This window comes from Cydia amplana, chromosome 3, assembly GCF_948474715.1.
Source record: "Cydia amplana chromosome 3, ilCydAmpl1.1, whole genome shotgun sequence".
Classification (NCBI taxonomy): Eukaryota; Metazoa; Arthropoda; class Insecta; order Lepidoptera; family Tortricidae; genus Cydia; species Cydia amplana.
In genome coordinates this window covers 17,039,813-17,067,339 of record NC_086071.1, presented here as the reverse complement: position 1 = coordinate 17,067,339, position 27,527 = coordinate 17,039,813, and the positions used below count along the sequence as shown (strand labels likewise).

The window sequence follows — 27,527 nt, the reverse complement described above, 5'->3', positions numbered from 1 at the left end:
TTAATATTTAAAACTCCGTTTAGAATAAAAAAAATTGAACCGTAGCCTTACAACCGGTTTTGCTCGACCGATAAGATTCGGTTGCAACCCGTCGGTGTTTCTCCGTCTCGCTCACTCCTTGCGTGGTTTCCGTTTCCGCTGGCCGTCGCCGGCGCCCTCTGTGTCCACTAGAGGTGTTGTCTGTGGACAATAAATAAAAATAAAATAATTACAGACGCAACTGAAATAAGCGCTGCGGTCGGGCTTCCATACTAATTGAAGTGAAAACTTCTTTAGCGGCGCTGTGCACTTTTTGAGGTGGGGAATAGTTATTTACTGTACAACCAGAGATCAAAGTTTGATATTTCTTCGAGTGCTTATTTTGAGTCCCGTGCAAGCGAAAGGTTCTATAACTCGCTACGCTCGTGAATCTAATTTAGAATCTTGAGCGTAGTAAGGGACTCAAAAGCGCACGAGATGTAAATAACTTTGATCTCGTGTAGTTCACAAAACTTTTCACCTCAGCAGTGAGAACATATAAGATATACCAACAATTAAGTTTTCACCTCAGCAGCTCGAACAAGGGTACTTTGCTACTTAAAAACAGTGAGCAAAATAGCATTTTGCTCATTTTGTCTCGCTCAGTGAGCAAAATGCGATTTTGATCACTGTTTAGCTGTGTAGCACAGTACTCTTGTTCGAGCTGCTGAGGTGAAAAAATTTTTAAACTCGCGACAGGTCACGTGACCTGATCGAAAAACTGTTACAATGTCATTGAGTTTTCACTTCTGCCGGCACTCCCGGAGTGCAACCCGTTGTTTTTTTTACGGGAACGTACTTAAGTGACCTCGATTGTGTTATGTGCTACGTCTAGCAGTAAGTAAGAGCCCGTACCATGAGTCACTGACAGTGTCAAAACTGACATTAACGCTATCGAGAACGTTATTTACTTTCTATACATCTCGTTTGCACTAATATGCGAGTACGAGCGAGATGTATAGAAAGTAAATTACGTTCTCGATGGCGTTTATGTCAGTGCCAAACTGATGGTAGCCGTACTGCTCTTTATTTGCGTTAAATGAGGTTAACAAGTCTTAAATATTAAAAAGTTGACTTGGTCTGCGACCCTCGTACTTACCTCAGCAACTTCCTCGGGTTCGGGCTCTTGTTCCTGCTCGGGTTCCTGCTCGGGTTCTTGCTCGGGTTCCGGCTCGGGTTCGTGGTCGGGCTCGGCGTCGAGCGCGGTCTTGCGGCGCGGCGGCTGCGGCTCGTCGTGCGGGTCGTCCTCCGTAACGCCGTCCGTCTTCTTCAGGTCATCTGAACCCTGGGTATATCAATCACACTGTTAACGATACCATATCGGCAAGTGTTGGTAACGGGTCTCTATTGTTTCCCATAAAATTTTAAGTCATAATGTTTGCTCGCATTTTCGTTAGGCATAATTCATTTGGTTCAGAAACGCGTCACTTTTCAGGATTGCCATAAAACAAACCTAACCTACCTAGGTATAGGGTATAGGATAACCTTACGAAAATCCTGAAAAGTTAACGGTTATTTCTAATAGGTTTTCCTGTCATCTATAGGTAAAGATATATTTTTTTATTTTTTCAAAATTGTAGACCCGGTAGTTTCGGGGATATGGGGGGAGGGGGGAATGGTCGGACAGACAGACAGACGCACGAGTGATCCTATAAGGGTTCCGTTTTTTTGTTTTGAGGTACGGAACCCTAAAAAAGCAGAGTCCGAGTCCCCCCATATTTTTTTTAGCGTCCCTACTCTCTTAATCCCCTCATCCTAATCTAGAATCCTGGATCCGTCACTGTACTTATTAAATAGAACACTAGGGCTGACCTTGGAGTCGGTGCAGCAGCAGTAGGCGACGGTGGCGACCACGAGGAAGGCGACCACCACGAGCACGGCGTACAGCCACGGGTTGGCGGCCAGGTACTGCAGCGCGCGCTCCACCACCGACTCCTGCGGGACACTAGCGGTACTACTGCGGGCTACTGGTGCAGTTTACAGGATAGTAGGGCTGACCTTGGAGTCGGTGCAGCAACAGTAGGCGACGGTGGCGACCACGAGGAAGGCGACCAGCACGAGCACGGCGTACAGCCACGGGTTGGCGGCCAGGTACTGCAGCGCGCGCTCCACCACCGACTCCTGCGGGACACTAGCGGTACTACTGCGGGCTACTGGTGCAGTTTACAGGATAGTAGGGCTGACCTTGGAGTCGGTGCAGCAGCAGTAGGCGACGGTGGCGACCACGAGGAAGGCGACCAGCACGAGCACGGCGTACAGCCACGGGTTGGCGGCCAGGTACTGCAGCGCGCGCTCCACCACCGACTCCTGCGGGACACTAGCGGTACTACTGCGGGCTACTGGTGCAGTTTACAGGATAGTAGGGCTGACCTTGGAGTCGGTGCAGCAGCAGTAGGCGACGGTGGCGACCACGAGGAAGGCGACCAGCACGAGCACGGCGTACAGCCACGGGTTGGCGGCCAGGTACTGCAGCGCGCGCTCCACCACCGACTCCTGCGGGACACTAGCGGTACTACTGCGGGCTACTGGTGCAGTTTACAGGATAGTAGGGCTGACCTTGGAGTCGGTGCAGCAGCAGTAGGCGACGGTGGCGACCACGAGGAAGGCGACCACCACGAGCACGGCGTACAGCCACGGGTTGGCGGCCAGGTACTGCAGCGCGCGCTCCACCACCGACTCCTGCGGGACACTAGCGGTACTACTGCGGGCTACTGGTGCAGTTTACAGGATAGTAGGGCTGACCTTGGAGTCGGTGCAGCAGCAGTAGGCGACGGTGGCGACCACGAGGAAGGCGACCACCACGAGCACGGCGTACAGCCACGGGTTGGCGGCCAGGTACTGCAGCGCGCGCTCCACCACCGACTCCTGCGGGACACTAGCGGTACTACTGCGGGCTACTGGTGCAGTTTACAGGATAGTAGGGCTGACCTTGGAGTCGGTGCAGCAGCAGTAGGCGACGGTGGCGACCACGAGGAAGGCGACCACCACGAGCACGGCGTACAGCCACGGGTTGGCGGCCAGGTACTGCAGCGCGCGCTCCACCACCGACTCCTGCGGGACACTAGCGGTACTACTGCGGGCTACTGGTGCAGTTTACAGGATAGTAGGGCTGACCTTGGAGTCGGTGCAGCAGCAGTAGGCGACGGTGGCGACCACGAGGAAGGCGACCACCACGAGCACGGCGTACAGCCACGGGTTGGCGGCCAGGTACTGCAGCGCGCGCTCCACCACCGACTCCTGCGGGACACTAGCGGTACTACTGCGGGCTACTGGTGCAGTTTACAGGATAGTAGGGCTGACCTTGGAGTCGGTGCAGCAGCAGTAGGCGACGGTGGCGACCACGAGGAAGGCGACCAGCACGAGCACGGCGTACAGCCACGGGTTGGCGGCCAGGTACTGCAGCGCGCGCTCCACCACCGACTCCTGCGGGACACTAGCGGTACTACTGCGGGCTACTGGTGCAGTTTACAGGATAGTAGGGCTGACCTTGGAGTCGGTGCAGCAGCAGTAGGCGACGGTGGCGACCACGAGGAAGGCGACCACCACGAGCACGGCGTACAGCCACGGGTTGGCGGCCATGTACTGCAGCGCGCGCTCCACCACCGACTCCTGCGGGACACTAGCGGTACTACTGCGGGCTACTGGTGCAGTTTACAGGATAGTAGGGCTGACCTTGGAGTCGGTGCAGCAGCAGTAGGCGACGGTGGCGACCACGAGGAAGGCGACCAGCACGAGCACGGCGTACAGCCACGGGTTGGCGGCCAGGTACTGCAGCGCGCGCTCCACCACCGACTCCTGCGGGACACTAGCGGTACTACTGCGGGCTACTGGTGCAGTTTACAGGATAGTAGGGCTGACCTTGGAGTCGGTGCAGCAGCAGTAGGCGACGGTGGCGACCACGAGGAAGGCGACCACCACGAGCACGGCGTACAGCCACGGGTTGGCGGCCAGGTACTGCAGCGCGCGCTCCACCACCGACTCCTGCGGGACACTAGCGGTACTACTGCGGGCTACTGGTGCAGTTTACAGGATAGTAGGGCTGACCTTGGAGTCGGTGCAGCAGCAGTAGGCGACGGTGGCGACCACGAGGAAGGCGACCACCACGAGCACGGCGTACAGCCACGGGTTGGCGGCCAGGTACTGCAGCGCGCGCTCCACCACCGACTCCTGCGGGACACTAGCGGTACTACTGCGGGCTACTGGTGCAGTTTACAGGATAGTAGGGCTGACCTTGGAGTCGGTGCAGCAGCAGTAGGCGACGGTGGCGACCACGAGGAAGGCGACCACCACGAGCACGGCGTACAGCCACGGGTTGGCGGCCAGGTACTGCAGCGCGCGCTCCACCACCGACTCCTGCGGGACACTAGCGGTACTACTGCGGGCTACTGGTGCAGTTTACAGGATAGTAGGGCTGACCTTGGAGTCGGTGCAGCAGCAGTAGGCGACGGTGGCGACCACGAGGAAGGCGACCACCACGAGCACGGCGTACAGCCACGGGTTGGCGGCCAGGTACTGCAGCGCGCGCTCCACCACCGACTCCTGCGGGACACTAGCGGTACTACTGCGGGCTGGCTACTGCTACTGGTGTAGCACGACACATTTCAACTTAGGGCTCATTTAGGGCCAGTTGCACAAACCACATTTGACAGACTCATCAACGTTAGCCGGCGCGCTATAAAAATTTAGCGAACTCTTTAACTATACGAACAGTTTGGTGCAACCATAGAGAAATATAGTAAGACAAGAGTGCTCACTCCATACATCAGTTCAGACTATTAATTTCAGTGTCTACATATAGCATCGAGTAGCGGAACTATCAGTACTGCTACTTGACAATAGATGTAGCACCGACCGTAAAGTCTTATCTCAACAGCATAAGACTTTCCGGTCGGTGCTACATTTATTGTCAAGTAGCAGTACTGATAGTTCCGCTACTCGATGCTAGATGCTAATAGTCTTTTTGGTACTAAAACTGATGTATGGAGTGAGCACTCTATGTATTTTTTTCTCTATGGTGCAACCGATCCTTAAACGGTTCGAGAACTCGCATGAGAGTTTCATAACATTGCGTTATTTGATTGGTCGGCTGAATTAATGTAACCTCAATGGTCCGCAATGTAATTAAAATCGCGTGCGAGTTCGCGCGCCGTCTAAATCAGCCCTTATACATGTCAGCGGCCGGTCGTAATATCCGCCTGACCATCAAGTTCCTGTGTAAAGTTTTGACGGTAGTCACATTAAACCAATAGATAGCTAGGGCGAACTGTCCATAAATACGGTGCTCCGACGACTTAGGGAACGCGACAATTTCAAGTTATGCGTAGGAATTTCATGATCTGGCGGATATTACGATCGACCGCCGACATACACACCACTTTTTTGAGAAGCGTCCCAAAATTTCCATACATTTACGTTCCTTCCATTCCGTTAGCTTTACCGTAATACGAAAAATTGAAACGGAATGGAATGGAAACAAGTCTTGGGACACTTATTCTGCTGTTAGGATCGAAAGTACTGGTTTCTGAGTAGAAATAACGATATTAAATTAAGTGGTGTAGCGTGTACATCACTAAATAACATAGCATAGCACTCAAAATATTTCCCAATTACAGTGTGGCAATCTAGCTCTTTCAATGTTTCACATCGTACCAATGTTTCCCACTATGTACAGTCACCACACGCCATTATTGTTACGCCATTTAGGGTCCCAGCTAAATTGGTTGTTCATACTTACGCTATGGAAAGTCCAATTTAGCTAGAACCCTAAATGGCGAACAATCACGGAGCGTAAAGCTTTGGATTCCTCCGAAAACGGTGCCGTCATATTACGGCCGCTATATAGCGTTGACTGACGTCACTAGAACGTTGTCTATGTAAACAAGATGGCGCGGTTTCCTAGACGGCGTTACGTTACGTTGATTGTCAACGTAACGTAAGATGACGGCCGTCATGACCTTGTCGATAGTTTCGTGAACGTTTTATTAGATAGCGGTGACGCCATTTTGAATAAATGACACGAGATTTGAATAAATGATTCCGTACTACGATTATTTTCCTCTTCTGATGATATTTCATCCTCCAAGTAAATTATAGATGATCAAGCAAATCTTGTCAGTAGGAAAAGGCGCGAAATTCAAATTTTCTGTGGGACGTTATCCCATCGCGCCTACATTTTTCAAATTTGCCGCTTTGACCTTGGTGGATGACGGTGTGTTATGACGCCGTGGTACTTTCCACATGTCGCCACCGTAAAGACGGCCGTCTTTTGCTGCCGCTATATGACGGCCGTCATATGACGGCACCGTTTTCGGAGGAATCCAAAGCTTAACTGTACCTAACGAAACCGCCTGAATACGAACCGAGCATATGCATAATCCACCTTAAAATAAGCAGTAGCAGACACACTATCAACCAACGACTGATATTATAACGCTATCTCCTTCACACTTGCTGTGACCATGCAAAAATGAAAGAGGTGGCATCATAACCTCAATTACTGAATTCTCAAGCGACGGTAAAATCAACGTGACGTCATTAGGCGGGTCCACACAGTACGAGTCGCCTCGCGAGGAAATTGCCGCGTGAAGTAGCTGTGCAGACGTGCCTCGGGCGGAGTAAAAGTACTCGTGGCCGCATTGCCTCGGGCGAGGCACGTCTCCACCGACCGAGCTGCTTCGCGAGGCGGCTCGTTATGCGTAGGCTCTAGGTCATATTTCGCGTCTCAACGTGACCGAGACGACCACTACCAGTATGCAGGTAAAGTGCTAGCCTATAGTGGGTAGTGGCACTGGCCTCTCTTGCGGTCCTGACGAGGTATGCGACGTATATGGCGACGGGGATGGCGACGTACACGCCGTAGAGCGCCCAGTAGCCAGGGTTGTAGTTCATGGCGCGCATCATGCGGCCCCATAGGGAAGTCTAAGACCATTCGTTGGGTAAGTAAGTGCAGGGAGTATGTACTTTTGCCTCCGGTGACACACACACATACACAGCGCGCACAGAGCGAGCTGCCTCGCGAGGAATTCGCCGGGCGAAGCAAACAAAGCAATCGCGCCATAGCATAGAGAAATATAGTAAGACAAGAGTGCTCACTCCATACGTTCAGACTATTAATTTCAGTGTCTACATCTAGCATCGAGTAGCGGAACTATCAATACTGCTACTTGACAATAGATGTAGCACCGACCGGAAAGTCTTATCTCAACAGCATAAGACTTTCCGGTCGGTGCTACATCTATTGTCAAGTAGCAGTACTGATAGTTCCGCTCCTCGATGCTAGATGCTAAGTCTTTTTGGTACTAAAACTGATATATGGAGTAAGCACTCTATGTATTTTTTTCTCTATGGCCATAGTCACCATATTCTTGTAACTTTTATAGTGGGCACGTTTGCCTCGCGAGGAAAGCCCGAGGCAATTTGTTCGACATGATGGTGTCCGTCAGTCATTAATGCATTAGATCGATTAATAATGAGTCAAGGAACAATCCGAGCCCAGCGGCATCGCCCGAGACAAAAGTAATGCTCCATACATTTCTGTACTTACTTCCGCCACTACATACGTGGTTTAGAGTTGTAGTTAATATTGGAAGCACTAAATTAAATGTGATTCCGCTTTTAATGTTTTGGATAAACTATCGCAATCTCATAAAATGGTTAATCGGTTTGTTACTGCTACTGGCGAATTTTTGTATGCTAATTATTGCAATTCAGACATATATGTAGTTGAAATAGTATACAAACTAAAGGGGCCCACTGATTATCAGTCCGCCGGACGATATCGGCCTGTTAGTTAAACGCAAAAGTTGACAGCTTCGAACAACTGACAGGCTGATATCATCCGGCGAACTGATAATCAGTGGGCGTCTTTAGTGAGTTGTTCATAAGGACGATTAATAATAGCATCAAGAATACAATTGGGTGTTTGACAATTTTTTATGAATAATATCAGTCGATCAGGTCTGTTTTGAGGATCAAATGTCTGTATGGGACCCATTGTCTTAAAGCAATACAAAAGTCACAAATGATTGTCAAAGTCTGGTACCCGCAATTTACTGACGAAACGCTTCTAACAAAATGGCAATACATCGTGACGTCACCATGTAACGTTAGAAGTTTCGATGTATGGAAAACAAGGAAATTGCGATTTTGTCGGTGAAATATTGCGCTTATGGATATGGTTGCCATACAATATATTTTTTTATAAAATGTAAGGAGTCGAATGGTATCATTATTTTTTCCTATTTGGAAGTTTAAAAAATATGTGTTGCATTTTTTTATTATTCCCATATGTTTTTTAAATTTTAAATAGATTGTGATAAATTGCTCATTTTCTATCTATTTAACTAGATTTAGTTATAAAATTAAACATTTGTCAAATACCTTATTCTGCTAATCTTTAAAGTCTAAACTTTAACTTTAAGCGTGATACTTCGTCATATTAGTAAGCAATTTAACATGTTAGTAATTTAATAATTAAGTCGGTTTAAAGATATTTTTATTTCTCAAAAAGAATAACAGTAGTAGTTAAGTAGTAGTGTTTTTTTTTATAATTTTAGGATAGTTTTTGCTCGTTATTATTTATTGTTCTTGCTGTGCCCACTTATTTTGGGTGGCATTTCTATACAAAGCCTACCACTTTTATTGTAATCATGTATTGAATGTCGTCTGTAAAGTGTGCCTCACAAAAAAAAAAAAAAATATGAAATGTGAAATGTTATTCTCAATTTTCTATCTCGCCCATCAGTCCTACAGCAATGTCTTCATACAGTATTATGGTCCTTAAATGTAACAGGACTGATTGGCCAGATAGAAAAATGTGAATTAAATTTCACATGTTCTCCATAGTAAATGTATGGAAAAAGTTTTCTTTGATTTGTGGCTTTTTAGTACATTACCGTAAGTTGACCCCAAAGAAACTATTGATACTGGATAGGAATGGAATCGATTGGCATACAAAAATAGCATGTGAAAAATAAAAGTTTTCGTTTTCATACAAATTGTATGGAAAAAGTTTTCCTCGATTTGTGGCTTTTCTAGCCGGAAATTTTTTTTTGGTTCCATACAAACTTTTGATCCTTAATAGGAATGGGATCGATTGGCATCAATAATCTTTAATAGAAAAAAACCGACTTCTCTAACTACTAGCCTAACCCACTTAACGGCGCTTATACTTTATTTGGTAATATGTACCTATACATTTTATGGTAATATGTACCTATACATTTTATGGTAATCATAGTGTTTTTTTAGTTTAAGTATCATAGTGGTTTTCCGGGTCAAGATCCGGGTCCGGGTCCGGATCCGAGTCCGGGTCCGAGTCCGAGTCCGGGTCCGAGTCCGAGTACGGGTCCGAGTCCGAAGTCCGGGGCCCAGTCCAAGTCAAAATCGAAATTCAAAATCACTAAACGTGTAGGTACTATGCGTCGTTGAAGAGTTCTGTTCTGATCATCATCAGCAGTTCCACTTTATCAAATCCCACAGTTTTTAATGTAAATGCTTGATTTTCTGATGAAAATATATAAAATTCTATACATATGTAAGCGATCAGACCTTAGGTATAATATTTTTAACATGTGTATACGAGGGGCGTTCAAAATATTCTCGGTATTGATATCTTACAACCTCTTCTAAAATTTCTTTCATTACTGGCCGCTAAGGTTTATTCATTGACATTAAAAAAAAGTATAATTCGAACCGAGATGTTCTTTTGTTTTTCTGCAATTGCTGAACAAACATGAACATCATGTGGGAATTGACAATGTTAACTAAATTAGAACATCGATGCGTGATAAAATTCTTGACAAAACAGGGTAAAAATCAAAAAACCATAAAAGAGGAAATGGATTGTGTTTACCGTGAGTCTGCTCCTTCTTTATCTACCATTCAAAAGTGGTCAAGCGAGTTTAAACGTGGAAGGGAGAGTGTTGAAGACGACCCTAGACCTGGCCGGCCTGTAGTAGCTACTTCACAAGAAAATATTGATAAAGTGGAAAAACTTATATTGGAAGATGGTCGAGTGAAGGTAAAATCTATAGCACAAGTAACCAATCTCTCTATTGGTACCGTACATGATATTATCCATGACCATCTTAATATGTCAAAAGTAAGTGCAAGATGGGTTCCGCGAATGCTGACTCGGCTTCAAAAAGACATGCGTGTAGCTTGTTGTTCCGATTTTATTGACCTGTGCGGTGAAAATCCTGATGAGGTGCTGCAAAGAATAGTTACTGGAGATGAAACCTGGGTTCATCATTATGACCCAGAGAGTAAACAAGAGTCCATGCAGTGGCACATTAAGGGTTCAGCTCATCCCAAGAAGTTCAAGGTCATCCCTTCAGCTGGCAAGGTCATGGCCACGATATTTTGGGATTGTGAAGGAGTATTACTGATCGATTATAAAGAAAAAGGTGTAAATATCACAGGACAGTACTACGCTAACATTCTACGTCAATTAAAGGATGCAATCAAAGAAAAGAGGCGAGGAAAGTTAACCAAAGGTGTTATGCTTCTGCATGACAACGCCCCCGTCCATACTGCTCATATTGCCAAGGCAGCTAGAAAAAAAATAGAATGTGGGTTTGAAACTGTTACTCACCCACCGTATAGTCCGGACTTAGCCCCCAGCGACTTCTTTTTGTTCCCCAATCTTAAAAAGGATCTGCGTGGAAATAAATTTTCCGATGATGAAGCATTGAAGGCGGCAGTGGAGGAGCATTTTTACACCAAAGATAAAAAATATTTTTATGCAGGATTAAAAAAAATAATTGATCGATCTTTTAAGTGTATGAACATAGGGGGGGAGTATATTGAAAAATAAAAATATCAAACTTTTCGTACTTGTTTGTTTTCATTCTCATACCGAGAATATTTTGAACACCCCTCGTACTTCACAACCAACCTGCATTGCTAAAAGTAGCGGTGGTTTATTCCCTGATCCCTATAAGACAGGTTTACCTAGTTTAGGGCTCAGGACACTATTCCTAGGCTGTCTAACAATAAAATACTTACTCCTAAAAATGTAATACCCTTCCACTATGTAATAAGCTACATTTTTGATGCCTAAATAAATCATTTTTCATTTTCATTTTTCATTTTCATTTTCATATGCCTTTAAAATTTGAGGAGTTCCCTCGATTCCTCATGGATCCCATGTTCAGGACTTGAGATTGACATAAATGTGCCTAAAAACCTAAATTGCTTAACAAACATAACGAAAAGGACAAATCGCCAAATGCGAACTATGCGTCGTTGAAGAGTTCCGTTATGATCATCATCAGCAGTTCCACTTCATCAAATGCGACAGTTTTTAATGAAAATGCTCGATTTTCTGATAAAAATACAAAAACCTCTATACGCATGCCTTTAAGATTGGAGGAGTTCCCTCGATTCCTTGTGGATCCCATCATCAAAACTCGAGCTTGAAAAAAATTTGGCTTAAAAACTTAACTTGCTTAACAAACATAATGAAGAGGACAAATCGCCTAACGTGAACTATGCGTCGTTGAAGAGTTCTGTTCTGATCATCATCAGCAGTTCCACTGCATCAAATGCGACAGTTTTTAATGAAAATGCTTAATTTTTTGATGAAAATACAAAAATCTCAATACGCATGCCTTTAAGATTTGAGGAGTTCCCTCGATTCCTCATGGATCCCATCATCAGAACTCGAGCTTGACAAAAATGTGGATTAAAAACTTAACTTGCTTAACAAACATAACGAAGAGGACAAATCGTCAAACGTGTACTATACGTCGTTGAAGAGTTCCGTTCTGATCATCATCAGCAGTTCCACTTCATCAAATTTCACTTTTTTGAATGTATATGCTTGATTTGTTGATAAAAACACAAAAATCACTATATGTATGCCTTTAAGATTTGAGGAGTTCCCTCGATTCCTCATGGATCCCATCATCAGAACCAGGTTTTGACAAAAACGGGACCAATCTGTATGCATATACATACAATCAAAAAAAAATTTTTCAAAATCGGTCCAGTAATGACGGAGATATGAAGTAACAAACATAAAAAAAAATAAAAAAAATAAAAAAAATAAAAATAAAAAAAATAAACAAAATAAAAAAAAACACAACCGAATTGATAACCTCCTTCTTTTAGATTTGGAAGTCGGTTAAAAAAAAAGTTTGTCAAAAATGACCTTTTTCTCGCACCCTGTATGTTTTTTCCAAAATCTGTAAAAGCCAATCTTCATTAATTTGAAATCGAGGGAAGGTCTTCTTAGACCGTTTTCTCGTAGCAGCACGGGATCTGGTAGCTGCCCTCACTGACCCAAAAAGAAAATCCACCCTGTATATCAACTGACCGAGTCCCTGGAGAGCTTGGCCCGCTTGAGGTCGAAGGTCTGGCGCGCCCAGTCGGCGGCGGCGGCCTCGTCGTCCGCCACCAGCAGGTTGTCGAACAGCAGCGCCGGCGACATCGACCACAGCTCGAAGCCCACCGAGTGCTGCAACAACACTACATTTAGGATCGGATCGCACAAGTGGGGTACAGTCAGCAGCAGAAATTGCTAAGCGGGCGAGGTGTTCAAAATGATCTTGACACGCTCTTATTCTCTAACAATAAAGTCGCGTTCTCTCGCGGCTCAATTCTATGTTAGAAAAATACAGATTATTCGAGTTAGTCTAGTCGCGGTTATTTGTTTTACAAGGGGGCAAAGTTGTTGTTTAACCGCTCGTGCTAATATTGAAACCCGAGCAAGAGAAAGAATCCAAAATTGAACCACGAGCGTAGCGAGTGGTTCGAAAAATGGAATCTTGAGCGTTGGGAGGGTTTCAAATCACGCGAGGGTTAAACAAAATTTTGCCCCCGAGTGAAACACAAAAATTTTCACCACACCAACCCGAAGCAAATATTAAATGTAATATATCAAACAAAATCAAATCCAAATGAATGTTAATAAACATTTATCATTTAAAAGTCAATTCTACCAGCAAAAATAAGAAAACAACTCAAAATTAGCATTTGATTACTTTGTCTCACATGTGAATAAAATGCAACTTTGCTATCAGTTTTTAAAGTGAAAAGGAAGCCTTTCCGAGCTGGTGTGGTGAAAACAATATTTATTTATGTATGTTAGGGAGAACAAACAGTTTTCGACCTCTGGAAATTCAGTGATTAAACTATCATACTATGCAGTCTAAACACAATCAGGCGTGGCTCACTCCGCGATTTAGTCGCATCGCTACACCTACAAGTACATCCGTCCCACACCAATTTTGGTGTCTAGCCACAGTAGTTGCCACGCACCGCTACGGAACGGACGCCTGCTCGCGCTTGCGCCACCTAACTGTCGTAATAGATGCGTTTTGTTAGAGAGTGAATCTTCTGTACCTATTATTTATTGTGGTGTAGGTACTTACGATGGGAGTCATGCGGAAGGGCTGGTCGTCGTGGAAGTAGTCCGGGTTGGGGATCTTGCGCGGCGCCCACTTGCCCTTATAGTTGGGGTTCGGGATCAGCGGCGCTCGCCAGATGCCCTGCAAACATCAACCTTATTCATTTATACATTTCGGATTAACACGAACTTCATTCATTACTTAAACTAAAACGACTAAACGACATTCGAATCAGGACAGATAATAAAAGCGAGTGCACGCGAGAAAGTCCCACTTTATTTTAAATAATCAAATAAACGTTATTATTTGTACTTGCGGGTGCACCGCGAGACAGGCCGTAACTTCGTGTTCAGCAAGCAGTCGCGTGTAACTATACGTACAACGAACCGGTGACGTTCCGAGAGATGTGATATCTCACTGTGATGATGTTATCGAAGGAGTAATGTGATCTTGCATTAAGTTTTGAAGCACCTAGATAGACCACAGTGTAAAAAGTAACAGTGGACCGACGCCTGTGATGTTTGCGAAAACGCCGACACCGCACAAGAACACAGTAGGGTTGTCACAGACAATACGCATCTGCCTAAAAATTACAAACATTACAAATAAGACAGCCCTGTAAGTAGTACCGAGCTACTAACAATGGCGATGTATGCAGCTCGGGTGCGCGCGACAGAACCCTCGCCCCTCGCACGATTGCCCTGTCTAGACGGCTTCGTCGAATGACTGTATTGTTTTATAGACTGTGTCTAAACCTCGGTCACGACCCTTGAAGAGTATAGGGATGATGACACATGTTGAATTTTATAACAAAATCTAGTAAAATAGATAGCAAAAAAGCAATTTATCACAATATTGTGGATATTAAAAAAATATATGGAATTAATACCTACAAAAATGTAGCACCTGAAAGTCTCAAATTTTTTTTTTTTACTTTCAAAAACGGAATGAGTAAGGATACCATTCGATTCCTCACATTTTATCCAAAAAAAGATTGTGATGCAACTATACACCGTGTTTTTTTTGATTTCCGTTAATTTCAAGGGTGCATTCCTGAGCTTAAATTAAGTAACTTTCTCAAAGACACCGATATTCTAATTAACTCCATTTCGGAGATAATCAATAATTTATTTTTTTCCTATAAGGCCTCTACAAGCGTGTACACTTGCCTTAGGGCCGGTTTACATATTGATTAGTGTTTAGAATGAGTTCATACATTTGCTACTAAACTTAAGTACAATCTCGGTCGATCGATGTTCGCAGGGGCGTATTTACCCTAGGGCCAAGGGGGCCATGGCCCGGGGCGGCAGGCCACGGGGGGGCGGCGAAGCCGCCCCCTCGCGGCTTTTTCTGGGCGCCTTTTATAATCAAACATAGCTATATTTTTTATTATATTTTATTTTAATTGACATTTAAATTAATAAACAAACGAACGCTTCAAACCCCACCAATTGCTTAAAATATCTACCAACAAGTACCTAAAGTCTATTTTTTTATTCCGTAGACTGAAATGACAGTTAATAGTATGAACATGAAATGTCATTTCATACTATTAACTGTCATTTCAGTCTACCGAATAAAAAAATAGATTTTAAATTAAGCAACATTTTCGTTCAAGAAGTATTAGTATGGTAGAAATTCTTAAAAGTAAAAAAAATAATTTTGCGTGGTGATCTGTGTATTTTTTGAGTTCATTATTTTAACTGTCAATAAAATACCTAAAATATAGTATTTTATCAGTTTTTATCAAATCTTAAACTTTATTTTTATTAATTAGTTATTAAGAATTCATACTCGTACATGGTTTGGAACGATGCAGTCTGAAGTTTTTCGGGGGTCTATTATAAACCGTGAATATACCGTTGATGTCGTTTTAACTTTTTTTTTGTCTGTTTCTTTTTGCTAACAGTATGAAAGGGACAGAGATAATAGCCAAGTATTTCGAACTTGTATTAGACCCCGCATGTTGAAATGACATTGACTATAAAGTCACTTGAATGTCATTTTGTCTCACTCAGTGAGCAAAATCGCATTTTGCTCACTGTTTTTAAGAAGCAAAGTACCCTTGTTCGAGCTGCTGAGGTGAAAATACTTTTTTCTACTCCCGTACTTTTATTTGTCATTTAAAGGGTCGTGAACACACCTTTAAAACCCTACCTTATAGTTGTCAAGACAAGTCTTTAGTCTATTCCCCAAAAAAGAATTTGTGCATACACGCAGTATCTTTTTGGCGATTTTACGATACTTCGTGTAATGACCACTTAAAAAATATTGAATGAAATACAGTGTTGCCAACCTTATTTTAAATGTCATCTCTGACAAATAAGTGAACCATAGACATGTTTTTGAAGTGAAAACTTCTTTAACGGCGCTGGACACTTTTTGAGGTGGGGAAAAAATGATAAACTCGAGAGCGTAAGGCGATCACGTGACGGTAAGGACCGTAAGGACCACTCAATGACATAATTCAATAAAGCTACATCTTGATGAAATCGCTAATAAAAGTGAACTCTAGTACTGGTGAATAAAACTCAAAATACCATGACCAAATATATTTAGATGCGAGGTCTGCAAGGTAACTTTACAATTTCTATTCGAATTTTAAACAATTAACGCTACAAATTTGAATTTCGAATTTTAAACAAGCGTAAGGCCCTATTCGCATGGCAGCTTTTTCAACGCGCGTTAAAAAAGCGTTTGAATGATACAAATATATAAGGATACATGTGTATTTATTCACACGACTGCGACTGTGACTGATGATGGCTTGACCGTCTGTGTAAAATTGCGAAAGAAAATGAGTGAGTACTTTATAAATATACTAGATGAAAACCCGGCTTCGCTCGGGTGAAATGTATTAATGTAGATATTTCTGTAGTTATCGGTTCTCATCTCAAGGAATATTAAAGGCAAAGCAAGGCATAGATTTGTATAGCATCGTTCATTGTGTTTAATAAATATAGGAAATTAAAACTGCAAAAGTCAAGAAAAAATATGTTAATAGGTGTCAGTTTTTTAATTAATATAATTTCATTATTGAAGTGAAAACTTCTTTAGCGGCGCTGGGCACTTTTTGAGGTGGGGAAAAAATTATAAACTCGAGACAGCGTAAGGCGATCACGTGACCGTAAGGGGCGTAAGGCGATCACGTGACCGTAAGCCCCGTAAGGTGGCCACTCATAATTTAAATGGCATTTAAATCAATAAAGAAAAACTCAATGTTATTTGACATTTATGTTGCAGACTCCTTTTCAAGACTCTTTACCTATGTTCAAATAATTTGACGTTGTTATGGCAGTATGTAAATAAACATGTCAATGAAAAAGTGTGATCTTATTTGAGAATGATAATAATATATAATAAATAAATAGAATACCTCCGCTAAACGTATGTATCGTGTTACCGGGCGTCGGTAACATAGTGAGGTGAGTTTTCACTTCTATCGGCACTCCCGGAGTGCAACCGTTGTTGCTTGTTTTTAATTTCATTCATTCATTCATTCTTTTCCCGCCCGTACCCTCCATTTTTGCTACTTCTTGAATTAAAATATTTGTTAAATTTACAATTTTATTTCAAAGTAAGTGCTTGGTCGTAGAAAAAGTATTGTATGCAACGTTGTTTAACTGAGTCAAAAAATACTCATGGCGCCTTTATTAACAATTTTCGGCTTCGCCTCAAATTGTTACTCACGCCATTCGCCTTTTTTGACCTCTCTTAAACAACGATTGCATAAAATACTATATCGTCACTGATGAAGGGGGGCGGCAAATCAAAATGGCCCGGGGCGCCAAATTTGTAAATACGCCTCTGGATGTTCGAAATGACATTGATATGTCATAGATTTCAATTGTTTGGTTGAGTTAAATGTAAAGCCCGTGTTACAACGCTATATGCTACATTTAATTAGTTTTTAAACTTTTTTTTTTGTAAAAAAAAGAAAAAAAATATTTTTTTTTTAAATTAACTACGCCGTTTAGTTATCTTAAACGTACTTAACCATACCCTGTAGTTAACGGAATTCAATAAAAACTGACACACCGACAAAAATGCAATTTTCTTGTTTTGTTCATACTTCAAGATGCGATCTGAGTGACCTTGACGTCACGTTCACATAGCGATTTGTTACGGGCGTTTCGCGAGTGAAGTACGACTGTCGGACTTTGACTATTATTTCTGACTTTCGTATTTCTTTAATGCAATGGGTCCCATATAGACATTTGATCCTAAAAATAAACCTGATTGATTGATACCATAAATGAAAATTTGTCATCTAGCCTATTGTACCTTGTAAGCGGGGTTGGGGATCATGGGGTGTTTCCACGCGCCGCAGCCGACGGTGCAGAGCGGGTTGTCCACGAGCGGCGCCTCCCACTCCCCGTCCATGTCCTCGTCCCAGTCCGAAGGCTTCTGCGCGTCCGGGTCTGTAACAATATGGACACATTTACAAGCGGATACCTAGGTACGTTAGGGCAGGGCTCGGAACCGGTTTTTAAGGTTCCGTACCCAAAGGGTAAAAACGGGACCCTATTACTAAGACTCCGCTGTCCGTCCGTCTGTCACCAGGCTGTATTTCACGAACCGTGATAGGTAGACAGTTGAAATTTTCACAGATGATGTATTTCTGTTGCCGCTATAACAACAAATACTAAAAACAGAATAAAATAAAGATTTAAGTGGGGCTCCCATACAACAAACGTGATTTTTGACCGAAGTTAAGCAACGTCGGGCGGGGTCAGTACTTGGATGGGTGACCGTTTTTTGCTTGTTTTGCTCATTTTTTGTTGATGGTGCGGAACCCTCCGTGCGCGAGTCCGACTCGCACTTGGCCAGTTTTTTATTTTGTAAAACCCAAAATAGCCCAATATTTTAAATTATGTTATGCTCTTTACGTAAGACTGAATCATGTATTTAGGCAACAACTTTGTATTATTCGATTGTCCCATTAAAATGAAATAATAAACCAAAGAACGAAAAAGAACGTAATAATACCGGTATTTTTTGTATGAAGAAAAAACCGGTTCCGAGCTTTGCGTGAGGGACCGAAAATACGTGAGTGGCAAATCTGTCCGTAAACGAGGAGTCGTAAGTGTATTTCTAATAAAACTAGGTGACTTGATTAGATAACTGATTTATACTCGCTTAGGCCGCGTCTGTGTGTAACTGTGTATGCATGTTCGCGATAAACTCGAAAACTAGGTACTGAGTCCGTACCATGAGTCACTGACAGTGTCAAAACTGACATATACGCTATTCGCTAGGTGCACGACTGGTGCTGCCCTCATTTTGGCAGACTTTCTACGTTAAATCTTATGGAGTAAAATTAGTTCAAGCGGCTGCCGCTAGTACTAATGTCAGACATTCCATAAGATTACCTGTGTTTGTGACGATCAGCGCCACTTCCCCCTCCACCGACTGCACACCTTGCCAATCGAGAACGTAATTTACTTTCTATACATTTCGTTCGCACTAATATGCGAGTATGAGCGAGATGTATAGAAAGTAAATTACGTTCTCGATGGCGTGTATGTCAGTGTCAAACTGATGGTAGCCGTTCTGAACGGATTATCATGCGATTTTCACCTATCAATAGAGTGATTCTTGAGGAAGGTTCAGGTGTATAATTTGTTAAGGTTTTGAGTAACCCGTGTGAAGCCGGGGCGGGACGCTAGTATGCTATATATATTTTATAATTTTTTTTGCAATTTTTTTTCTTCTCGGTAACATGGATGACATTAAAGTATACCTTGCAAGTAAAATAGATAACGAAAAAAAAAATTCTGCAACTTGGTGAAAGCCAAATAGTCCTAGCAGGCTTTACTAATAACACAAACAAGACATCCTCTAGACTGAGCATAGTAACGCTACCCCCTCTGCCACTTATACGGTAGTTTTACTCCATCTTCGAGTCAATCCCGTGCCGTGATTGGTCCGTGTCTTTGAACGGACCAATCACGGCACGGGACTCGCTCACCTCGTCCCCCGCACCCCCGTATTTTTGGCAGCATCGGTTTCATGAAATAATTGCTCTAAACTCCGTCTAGAGGATTCCTAGTCTATGACTAATAATAACTGTTCGGTAATAGTGACTGACCAGGGATCATCTCGGGCTGGTCGTCGAGCCAGCCGTCGGGCTTGGAGGCGGCGGGGTCGGGGATCTGCGCCGGCGCAGACTCGTCCCAGTCATCGGGCTTAGTGGCCGCCGGGTCCACGATCTGCAAACAATGGGTGTTACATTAACATCGGATCGACCTATAGCACCCATACACATATTGACAAAAACGTGCAGAGCAGATTTCACCTTCCTTTTCGTTTTTGTATTGATTAGATACTCTTAACATGGTTTTATTATGCACGCCCGGACGCCCGGATTGAATGTCGGACGCATCACCGCTAGGCTACCAACGCTTGGAGGTTCTTTAATCGACTTTATAATGTCAGAGGGGGTATATTCGTCAGGATATTTTTTACGTCGGTGGCAAACTAGCATACGGCCCGCCTCATGTAGCCTCCGTAGTCTCCGTAGCCTATGGACGCCTGCAACTCCAGCGGTGTCACATGAGCGTTGCCGACCCTAACACTTCGCACCCTCGTTAAGCTCTGGCAACCTTACTCACCGCAATTTTACGTGTGTTCCCAGATTTCTTGAATTCTTGCGATATTTTTTTGTTGTTTAAAAGAAACATAAATCGAGGTTACCCTTCAAATAGTAAGCCGCGTCTCGATATCGCGCGGCGGCCGCGCGAGCAATGTTCGACCGCGGCAAACCTGTATTTTGGCTCGCGAGCCAAATTCGGCGCCATCTTGAACTATAGCGCGGCGGGCTCGCGCGGCAGGCGATGCGACGAATCCGACGATCGACCAGTTTGTACTCGGAAACCATGGACGTACGTCGTCGTGCAGCTGCCGCTTTTATAATTATTTATCATATTATTCACAAGAAACCTAAACGGAATGTTCGATGGTGGATGAAAAAGATGTTTATGAATAGAATACTACATGGTGGTGTGAGACTTATGGAAGACATGAGATATGAAGTTGATGTTACATTACAAAATTTCACAAGAATGACATCAGAAGATTACGAACTTTTAAAAGCATTAATTCCATGCATCACTTCTTAATGATCTGTTGCGATAATCACTACATTTACTATTCCATAGAAACTGTTTAGTTCCGTATAATTTAATTAAAGTACGACACTTTTCATTATCTATGTCTGCTGCCGCCGTTGGCTGCCGCGCTCGCGAGCCAACTGAAATATGTACACATCCGTCCCAACTGCGCACGAACATTCCTTTGCCGCGCGCCGAAACACCGACAATGAATGGTTCGTCGCGAGCCGCGTTCGAGCGAGCGAATGATCGAGTTGGCTCGCGAGCCAGCCCGGTATCGATTGCGCGCGGCTGCCTCGCGAGCCAATGTTCGATAGCTTGCCGCGCAATATGGAGACGGGGCTGTACAGATACAGACACACCTATCTCATTAATTTGTATAACTCCTGCATTTCTGGTAAAGTGGAACTGCTGAGGAAGACCATAAAACTCTTGGAGGATATAATCAAACGGAGACGCCATGTCTGTAATTTTCTGTACAAAACAGTCTGCCGATTTTTGCGGGGGAGGGGAACGTCAAATGTATGCGTAACGTAAAAATAGCCATGTCAGATAAACGTCAGTCCATACATTGTGTATGACCGTTGGCCGCCTATTTTCGACAGAGGGGAAAGCCTGTTAATGGCTACTCCGTTTAGTTGTATCCTCCAAGATAAAACTATGGCAGTTTAAGTTTTAGTTGAAAGTGACTATACCTTCTCCCTCTCGTCCCAGTCCTCAGGCTTCTTGTCGTTAGGGTCGTCGATGGTCTGGGGCGGGTTGACGGGCGGCGTGAAGTCCTCGAGCAGCGAGCCGGCGTTCACTTCCTTATGGTCCACGTACACGCTGAACGTGTTGTCGGGCCGCACCACCAGCGTGTACAGGTGGGGCTCCTTGTCCTTGTAGATGTCCTCTAGGCGTTGGCTGGAATTATAGAAGATCGAGTACCAATTGCCAATAGTAGCAGTCACCCTATTTCTGCATATGTCTGGTACAGAGGAGGATTCTTTTGGTTTCGGAAGTAATAGTTTCTATATTTTTTTAAAGGGTTGTTCAATAACAAGACATGTAAAGATTGGTTACGATTTTTCTAATGCTAAAAGCCGTAACACACTATCGCACCGTACCGCGACCTTGGAGCGGTTCAAGGAATAGCTCCTACAGGCGTGGACTTCCACACTATCGCGCCGAACCGTCAAAATGGTGCGATCCTACCTTACAGACTGCCGCACATGCCGACGTGCATGTCCATCGCACCACTATTCATAATAATTATGTGCGATGGAAGCTTACACACTATCGATACGTGCGCCGCACCGCACCAAGTTCGCGGTGCGGTGCGATAGTGTGTTACGGCTTTTGAAAAAAAAACGACCCTTTCGGCTATTTAGGGTTGTCAAAATTCAAATCATTATCTTATCGATGGTCGTGCACGCAAAGGGACGTCAAGTTGTGCCAACCCTAATAATTGCTGACCCGAACGGAGCCGAGAATGCCCGAAAGGAGGAGTGTCGCCCCACTGGTATTAGTCAATTTCAAAGGAGACTGTAATAATGTGACTCACGTGGGCTTCTTGCTGTGTTTCTCCTCAATGGATCCGTTCTTGGGGTTCCTGTGCCTGAAGATGAAGTGCAGCTTGTTGTCGCTGCCGCACTTGTCGGGGCCGAACATGATGGCGTACGGCGTCTGGTCGAAGAACTTGGTAACGTTAACAAGCCCTGGTACTACTGTAATAATGTGACTCACGTGGGCTTCTTGCTGTGTTTCTCCTCAATGGATCCGTTCTTGGGGTTCCTGTGCCTGAAGATGAAGTGCAGCTTGTTGTCGTTGCCGCACTTGTCGGGGCCGAACATGATGGCGTACGGCGTCTGGTCGAAGAACTTGGTAACGTTAACAAGCCCTGGTACTACTGTAATAATGTGACTCACGTGGGCTTCTTGCTGTGTTTCTCCTCAATGGATCCGTTCTTGGGGTTCCTGTGCCTGAAGATGAAGTGCAGCTTGTTGTCGTTGCCGCACTTGTCGGGGCCGAACATGATGGCGTACGGCGTCTGGTCGAAGAACTTGGTAACGTTAACAAGCCCTGGTACTACTGTAATAATGTGACTCACGTGGGCTTCTTGCTGTGTTTCTCCTCAATGGATCCGTTCTTGGGGTTCCTGTGCCTGAAGATGAAGTGCAGCTTGTTGTCGTTGCCGCACTTGTCGGGGCCGAACATGATGGTGTACGGCGTCTGGTCGAAGAACTTGCGCAGCTCCGCCTTGGTGTTGGCGCCGCGCGAGAGCAGCTTTATGTACGCTCCGCCGCAGTTCTGGCCCTCCTGAAAAAATGAAATAAAGACATGAAGTTAGGTGAGGTAAATGCAACTATGGGGTTATTGCGTCTCTCTGTTCTTTCTCGAATACGATTGGTCGAAACGCCCTCTACTATGCAACGTTTCATTTCCAAGTAGCTCAGGCTTTATTACTAGTTTTCTTTCGAAACATCCTCTCTTAACCGTTTCGTTGCGTGTTCCATTTTCGAAAATTTGGCGGCGAACAATAGGACTAGTCAAATCAGCTACTTTTTTAGAACTGTCAAAACGATTTGCTAATATGGAATTTATATTATATGAAACGTTTACATCGTGACGTCACGGTCAACTCACCTACTTTTTATATTTCTATCCGATTTATATTATCTGGTGCTTTATTTCATACATGGTGTAAAATAATTTATTTTAAATAGAGTATAATACCCTATTATTTCATGACACGAGGACACGACAGGCGTGCCTTACGCCATAGAATATGATAGCATACGCCACACGTTCAAAACATTGACAGGGGGGTGTCACTCCGCAGTTTAGGTACATTTGGCCGGCGCGCCCATCGGACAGGCGTATGGCAGTGGTACATGTACCAGGTTGCCGGACGATATCAGCCTGTCAGATGTTCGGAACTGTCAACTTTTGCGTTTAACTGACAGGCTCATATCGTCCGGCGAACTGGTAATCTGTGGGCCCCTAGGCGATTCTAAGAAACCCAAACTTAAAGAGATTGCGTAGTTTTGTAACAGAATTCTTATGGCCACCTACTGTTTCATTAACTTTTGTCTTTGTGCTTTGTATCAGGGATGTTGCGGATGCAGATTTTTGACATCCGCGGATGCGGATGCGGATGCGGATATTTAAAGGCTCACATCCGCGGATGCGGATGTCAAGATTAGGTACTTAGAAAACGTCAAATATTACATTTTTAGTATATTTTTATTTAAAAAAAAACGAAACGTTTAGTATTTGAGCAAGAATATAGGTGCGTTATATTTAATAAACAGTAACTTCGCCGACTTTTCTGGATCTAGACGATTTCGTTATAGGTAATGACGAAATTACCTAACACTTACGCCGCCGCTAAGACGTTCCTGTACCGACTTGTTCGACATCCGCATCCGCATAAGCTCCGCATCGATTTTATGCGGATGCGGATGCGGATGTTGAAAATAATGCGGAAGTTCCGCGGTTGCGGATGCGGATGCGGATGTTCGCAACATCCCTGCTTTGTATGATTATAATTATATGTATGTATATTGTATAAGTAGCATTAGTACAAATATGTAATGAGAAAAACATTTACTTTTCTTAGCTGGCACATTGCCAGTGATATTTTTGCGACAACAAAATATTACAAATCATTGTTTATCAAAGTACCTTTATTCCCGTTCACGCGTCACCCACATCACATCACAAGCGTCATCATTTCCAAATAATGTTTCCAGTTTGGCATCGCGCCAGCATGTTTTCTAAACGTGGACTGCAAGTTCTTTGTGTTATTTTAGTTTATATCCCATTTTTATTGCTTTGATTTAGTGTAAAGGCAAGGCCACTGACATTTTGTTTTTTGGGCAGAAACACAGACAGCAAAACCAAAATCTATAAACATAAGCATATATATTTTGTCAAGGGACTGTCTCATTTCAAACATAGACAGAGTGAATCATACTATCTTTGTCTTACACTAGTATTAGCACCCAAAAGAAAAGGATGTTTTTTTTTGTTCTTATTCACTGACAAATTTGGTTTATATCCAATATTTTTTCTTCAATGTAATCTATTACGCATACATACATATAAGCATCAGATACAGTAAGTTAATTAAGCCTGATGCAATACTCTGTTTTACTTTCTCACTGTCCTCACTGGCACCTTGAACTGCGTCTAACACTGGCTCAGCTAAAGCCAATTAGGGAGTTACGGTTCGACTATCGGTTGCTAATTGGTTTTCTAAACAAGAACCAATAATTAAATGTTACACGAACCTGCCGCCAAAAAAAGCCGCTTCTATACAGTCAGCAGCAAAAGTTGCTAAGCGGGCGAGGTGTTCAAAATGACAGAACATTCTCGTTTGGTGTACTTCGGTGGAATGCTACAATGCGATTGGTTGATGAGTTCGCATCACGCGCGCGATCGGTCGCAACTAGTTGCGTTGGACTGCACGCTTAGCTCCCATTCGTGCTGCCGCTGTGCTGGCACCATTCTTAGTGTAAAGCCTGAGTGGATGCTCGAAGCGGAGCGTTCGGCGGGGCGTGCAGCGTGGCGTTGGGCTCACAAGTGATTTGAGCAGCGTGCACTAAGGCCGCTACTATACGCTTGCATTTGTTTAACATGCACACCGCACGCCCCGCCCCGCTGCACGCCCAACTCAAGTGTCCAGTCAGGCCTTACACTTAGTGCCCATAATGCGGGGCTTGCCTTAATCATAATCAATCACGTTTCCATACCTGCATGGTAACTTCATACTGCACAATAAGCGGTTTGTCCTTGAATTCGAAAGGCCTGTCGAGGAGAGCAGATATGGCAGCATGCTTTGCTTCTGTCGTCAACACAAGACCCAGGTCGTCACGCAGAATCTTGCGGGAAGGTGCTTGGATCTGGAATAAGATTATTGTGAAAATTTCAAGTTTATTAAAGCTTTTATTGCTGCTGCCTTTCTTTCAAAGGGCATCAAATACTCATTGAGACGTTTCTAATTTTTATTTCACTTGTGCTTACTGTTTAACAGAACTTGGACTGAATTTAGTGCACGCGACTGGCAGAGCGACAAGCGGCAGATCAAGGCCATTCATCGCATCTTCAAGACAAAGTTTGGTTTTGCGAGTCACATTAGGGCATTTCATAATCCGGATAAGAATTGTTGATGGAGTCGACATTGCCGGATACGGCAAGGAAGGAAGAGAAGACATTGCGCTTAGCCGAATGCATGAACAGCCGTGAGTCGTGACCAAACTTAAATATTAGAGATTGTAACTAGGTTTAAGACTAAGACTTGCATATAAATGTCCCAGTAATATGCTTAATTGATCATTAATGACTTGCCACTCTACCGATTCATGGAGTAAACGACTACTCAAGTGGCGACCATGGGGGGAAGAACATCCTTAAAGTAGACCCAATATGCGTTGGGACGAAGACATCAAAAGGACTGCGGGGATGAAGTGGCTCCAGGTTGCACCGAACCGTGACGAGTGGCGTAAAATGAAGGAGGCCTACTCCTGAAGGGTAGAAAAGGGCTAAAGAGAGAATGACTTACCTCCCATTTACCATCATATTTAGCAATATTTTCATCAACACCCTGTTTCTTTGCCTCAGATTTCACCCATTTTTTCTTAAATGCACTCTCATCATCAAAATGCTCTGCTAAGTAAATGCTTTTTGAATCTATGGATGGGCTACGGTACTGGTCCTCTTCTTCAACCTGATGACAAAATATAGAATGATTATCTTTGAATTTGTTTATGAAAAGAAAGCCTTTATAGGAAAGTGATGTGTTTGTGTAAAAAAAATTGGTAAGATCTCAATCAAATAAACTTATCATCTGATAGTTTATATGATAAGTTTGTTTTTTAGGAGGATGATAAGTATCTGCTTATCATCCTCCTAAAAAGATACCAGAATAGGTCATTCACCTCTGTCATTACAGCATGATTGCTATAACCTGTAAATGAAAATGATAACTAACCTCTACGGTGACTCCATCAAAGTCTTCGCTCTCGGCATACACATTCACCGCTGAAGTCACTAGCACCAATAAGGCACTTAAAACACACACCTCGCGTGTCAATCGAGCCATCTGAAAAGACCAACTGAACTAATGATGAACGCCTTTACAACGCGTCGGATTACAAATGATGAAATAAAATGAACGTTGACACCTCTTCCGCCAATATAACAACGCCTGTAAATGCTAACTTAATTATAAATAGTTGGAATAAGAATAACGCTTCGCGGAGCGTACTTTAACCCGAAATATAGGCACCGGATATCCTCAATAACTTTTACCACAGGGGGACACTTTTAATTTTATCCTGGCGAGATTAACGGGAAACATGTAATTTCTCACCTTGCTCTATGTTATAAACTGAATTTATTGGTCAAACTTCATTTAATTTTCAATGATACTGTGTCTGAGAAACTTCAGATCTAGATGGATTTTTGTGAAAATTTTCAACCAATCAAAAACAAACAGTTGTCACGGTAGCGATCGAGAATTTTCCGTTGCGTTCAATATAAATTATGTAAAAGTTATTTCTATATTTATAAATTAAATATATATGTAATTGTCAATGTTAAATGAACTATTTAACTTAAATTACAATTATCACCCTAGCCTATTTATAGTATTATAACTGGTCAAGCAGAATTTGTCAGTAGAAAAAGGCGGTAAATTCGAAAAATGTAAGTGCGAAGGGATATCGTCCCAAAGAAAATTTGAATATCGCGCCTTTTTTTACTGATAAGATTTGCTTGACCAGCTATATAATTAACTGGTAGAATATGGGTAGAATGTAGGCAGCCTACGCCTCGCAAATATGTATTTAAAAAAACAAAAGTATAAAGCGATAAAATCATGAATCTAGTATAACTGGATTGGGCATGAGTGGTGGGGATAACTGACAGAACGGGATAGTCTTATGTATCTTTCAGTAGGAGTAGCAGCGAAAGCGCTATTATTGTTTGTCCTTGTCACAGTCTCACATCTTGTTTTATTCTCCACCGTAAATTGACCACCGTGATTGGTCGAATTCATTTG

At 43.5% G+C, this 27,527-nt stretch overlaps 1 protein-coding gene across 1 annotated transcript; it reads right to left on the bottom strand.

Moving 5' to 3' along the window:
• Positions 1-47: 47 nt before the first annotated feature.
• Positions 48-26,961, bottom strand: LOC134662845 (calnexin-like). Its single transcript, XM_063519167.1, has 13 exons — positions 26,838-26,961; positions 26,457-26,567; positions 26,028-26,192; positions 25,219-25,368; positions 22,572-22,780; positions 21,178-21,385; positions 19,462-19,582; positions 17,655-17,791; positions 13,395-13,511; positions 12,338-12,478; positions 1,831-1,953; positions 1,118-1,303; positions 48-180 (listed from the first exon to the last, which is right to left on the bottom strand). Exons 2-13 carry the CDS (start codon positions 26,565-26,567, stop codon positions 112-114), a joined length of 1,737 nt encoding a protein of 578 aa, XP_063375237.1. The 5' UTR covers positions 26,838-26,961; the 3' UTR covers positions 48-111.
• Between the last annotated feature and the right edge of the window lie 566 nt (positions 26,962-27,527).

What these genes read in the sequence shown, in the direction of transcription:
- LOC134662845 (XM_063519167.1), bottom strand. Translation starts at nt 26,567, where the DNA reads ATGGCTCGATTGACACGCGAGGTGTGTGTTTTAAGTGCCTTATTGGTG. An exon ending in AGTATGAAGTTACCATGCAG is followed by an intron (nt 22,781 to 25,218) that starts GTATGGAAACGT and finishes TCATTTTTTCAG; the next exon opens with GAGGGCCAGAACTGCGGCGG. An exon ending in ACTGGGACGAGAGGGAGAAG is followed by an intron (nt 19,583 to 21,177) that starts GTATAGTCACTT and finishes CATTGTTTGCAG; the next exon opens with ATCGTGGACCCGGCGGCCAC.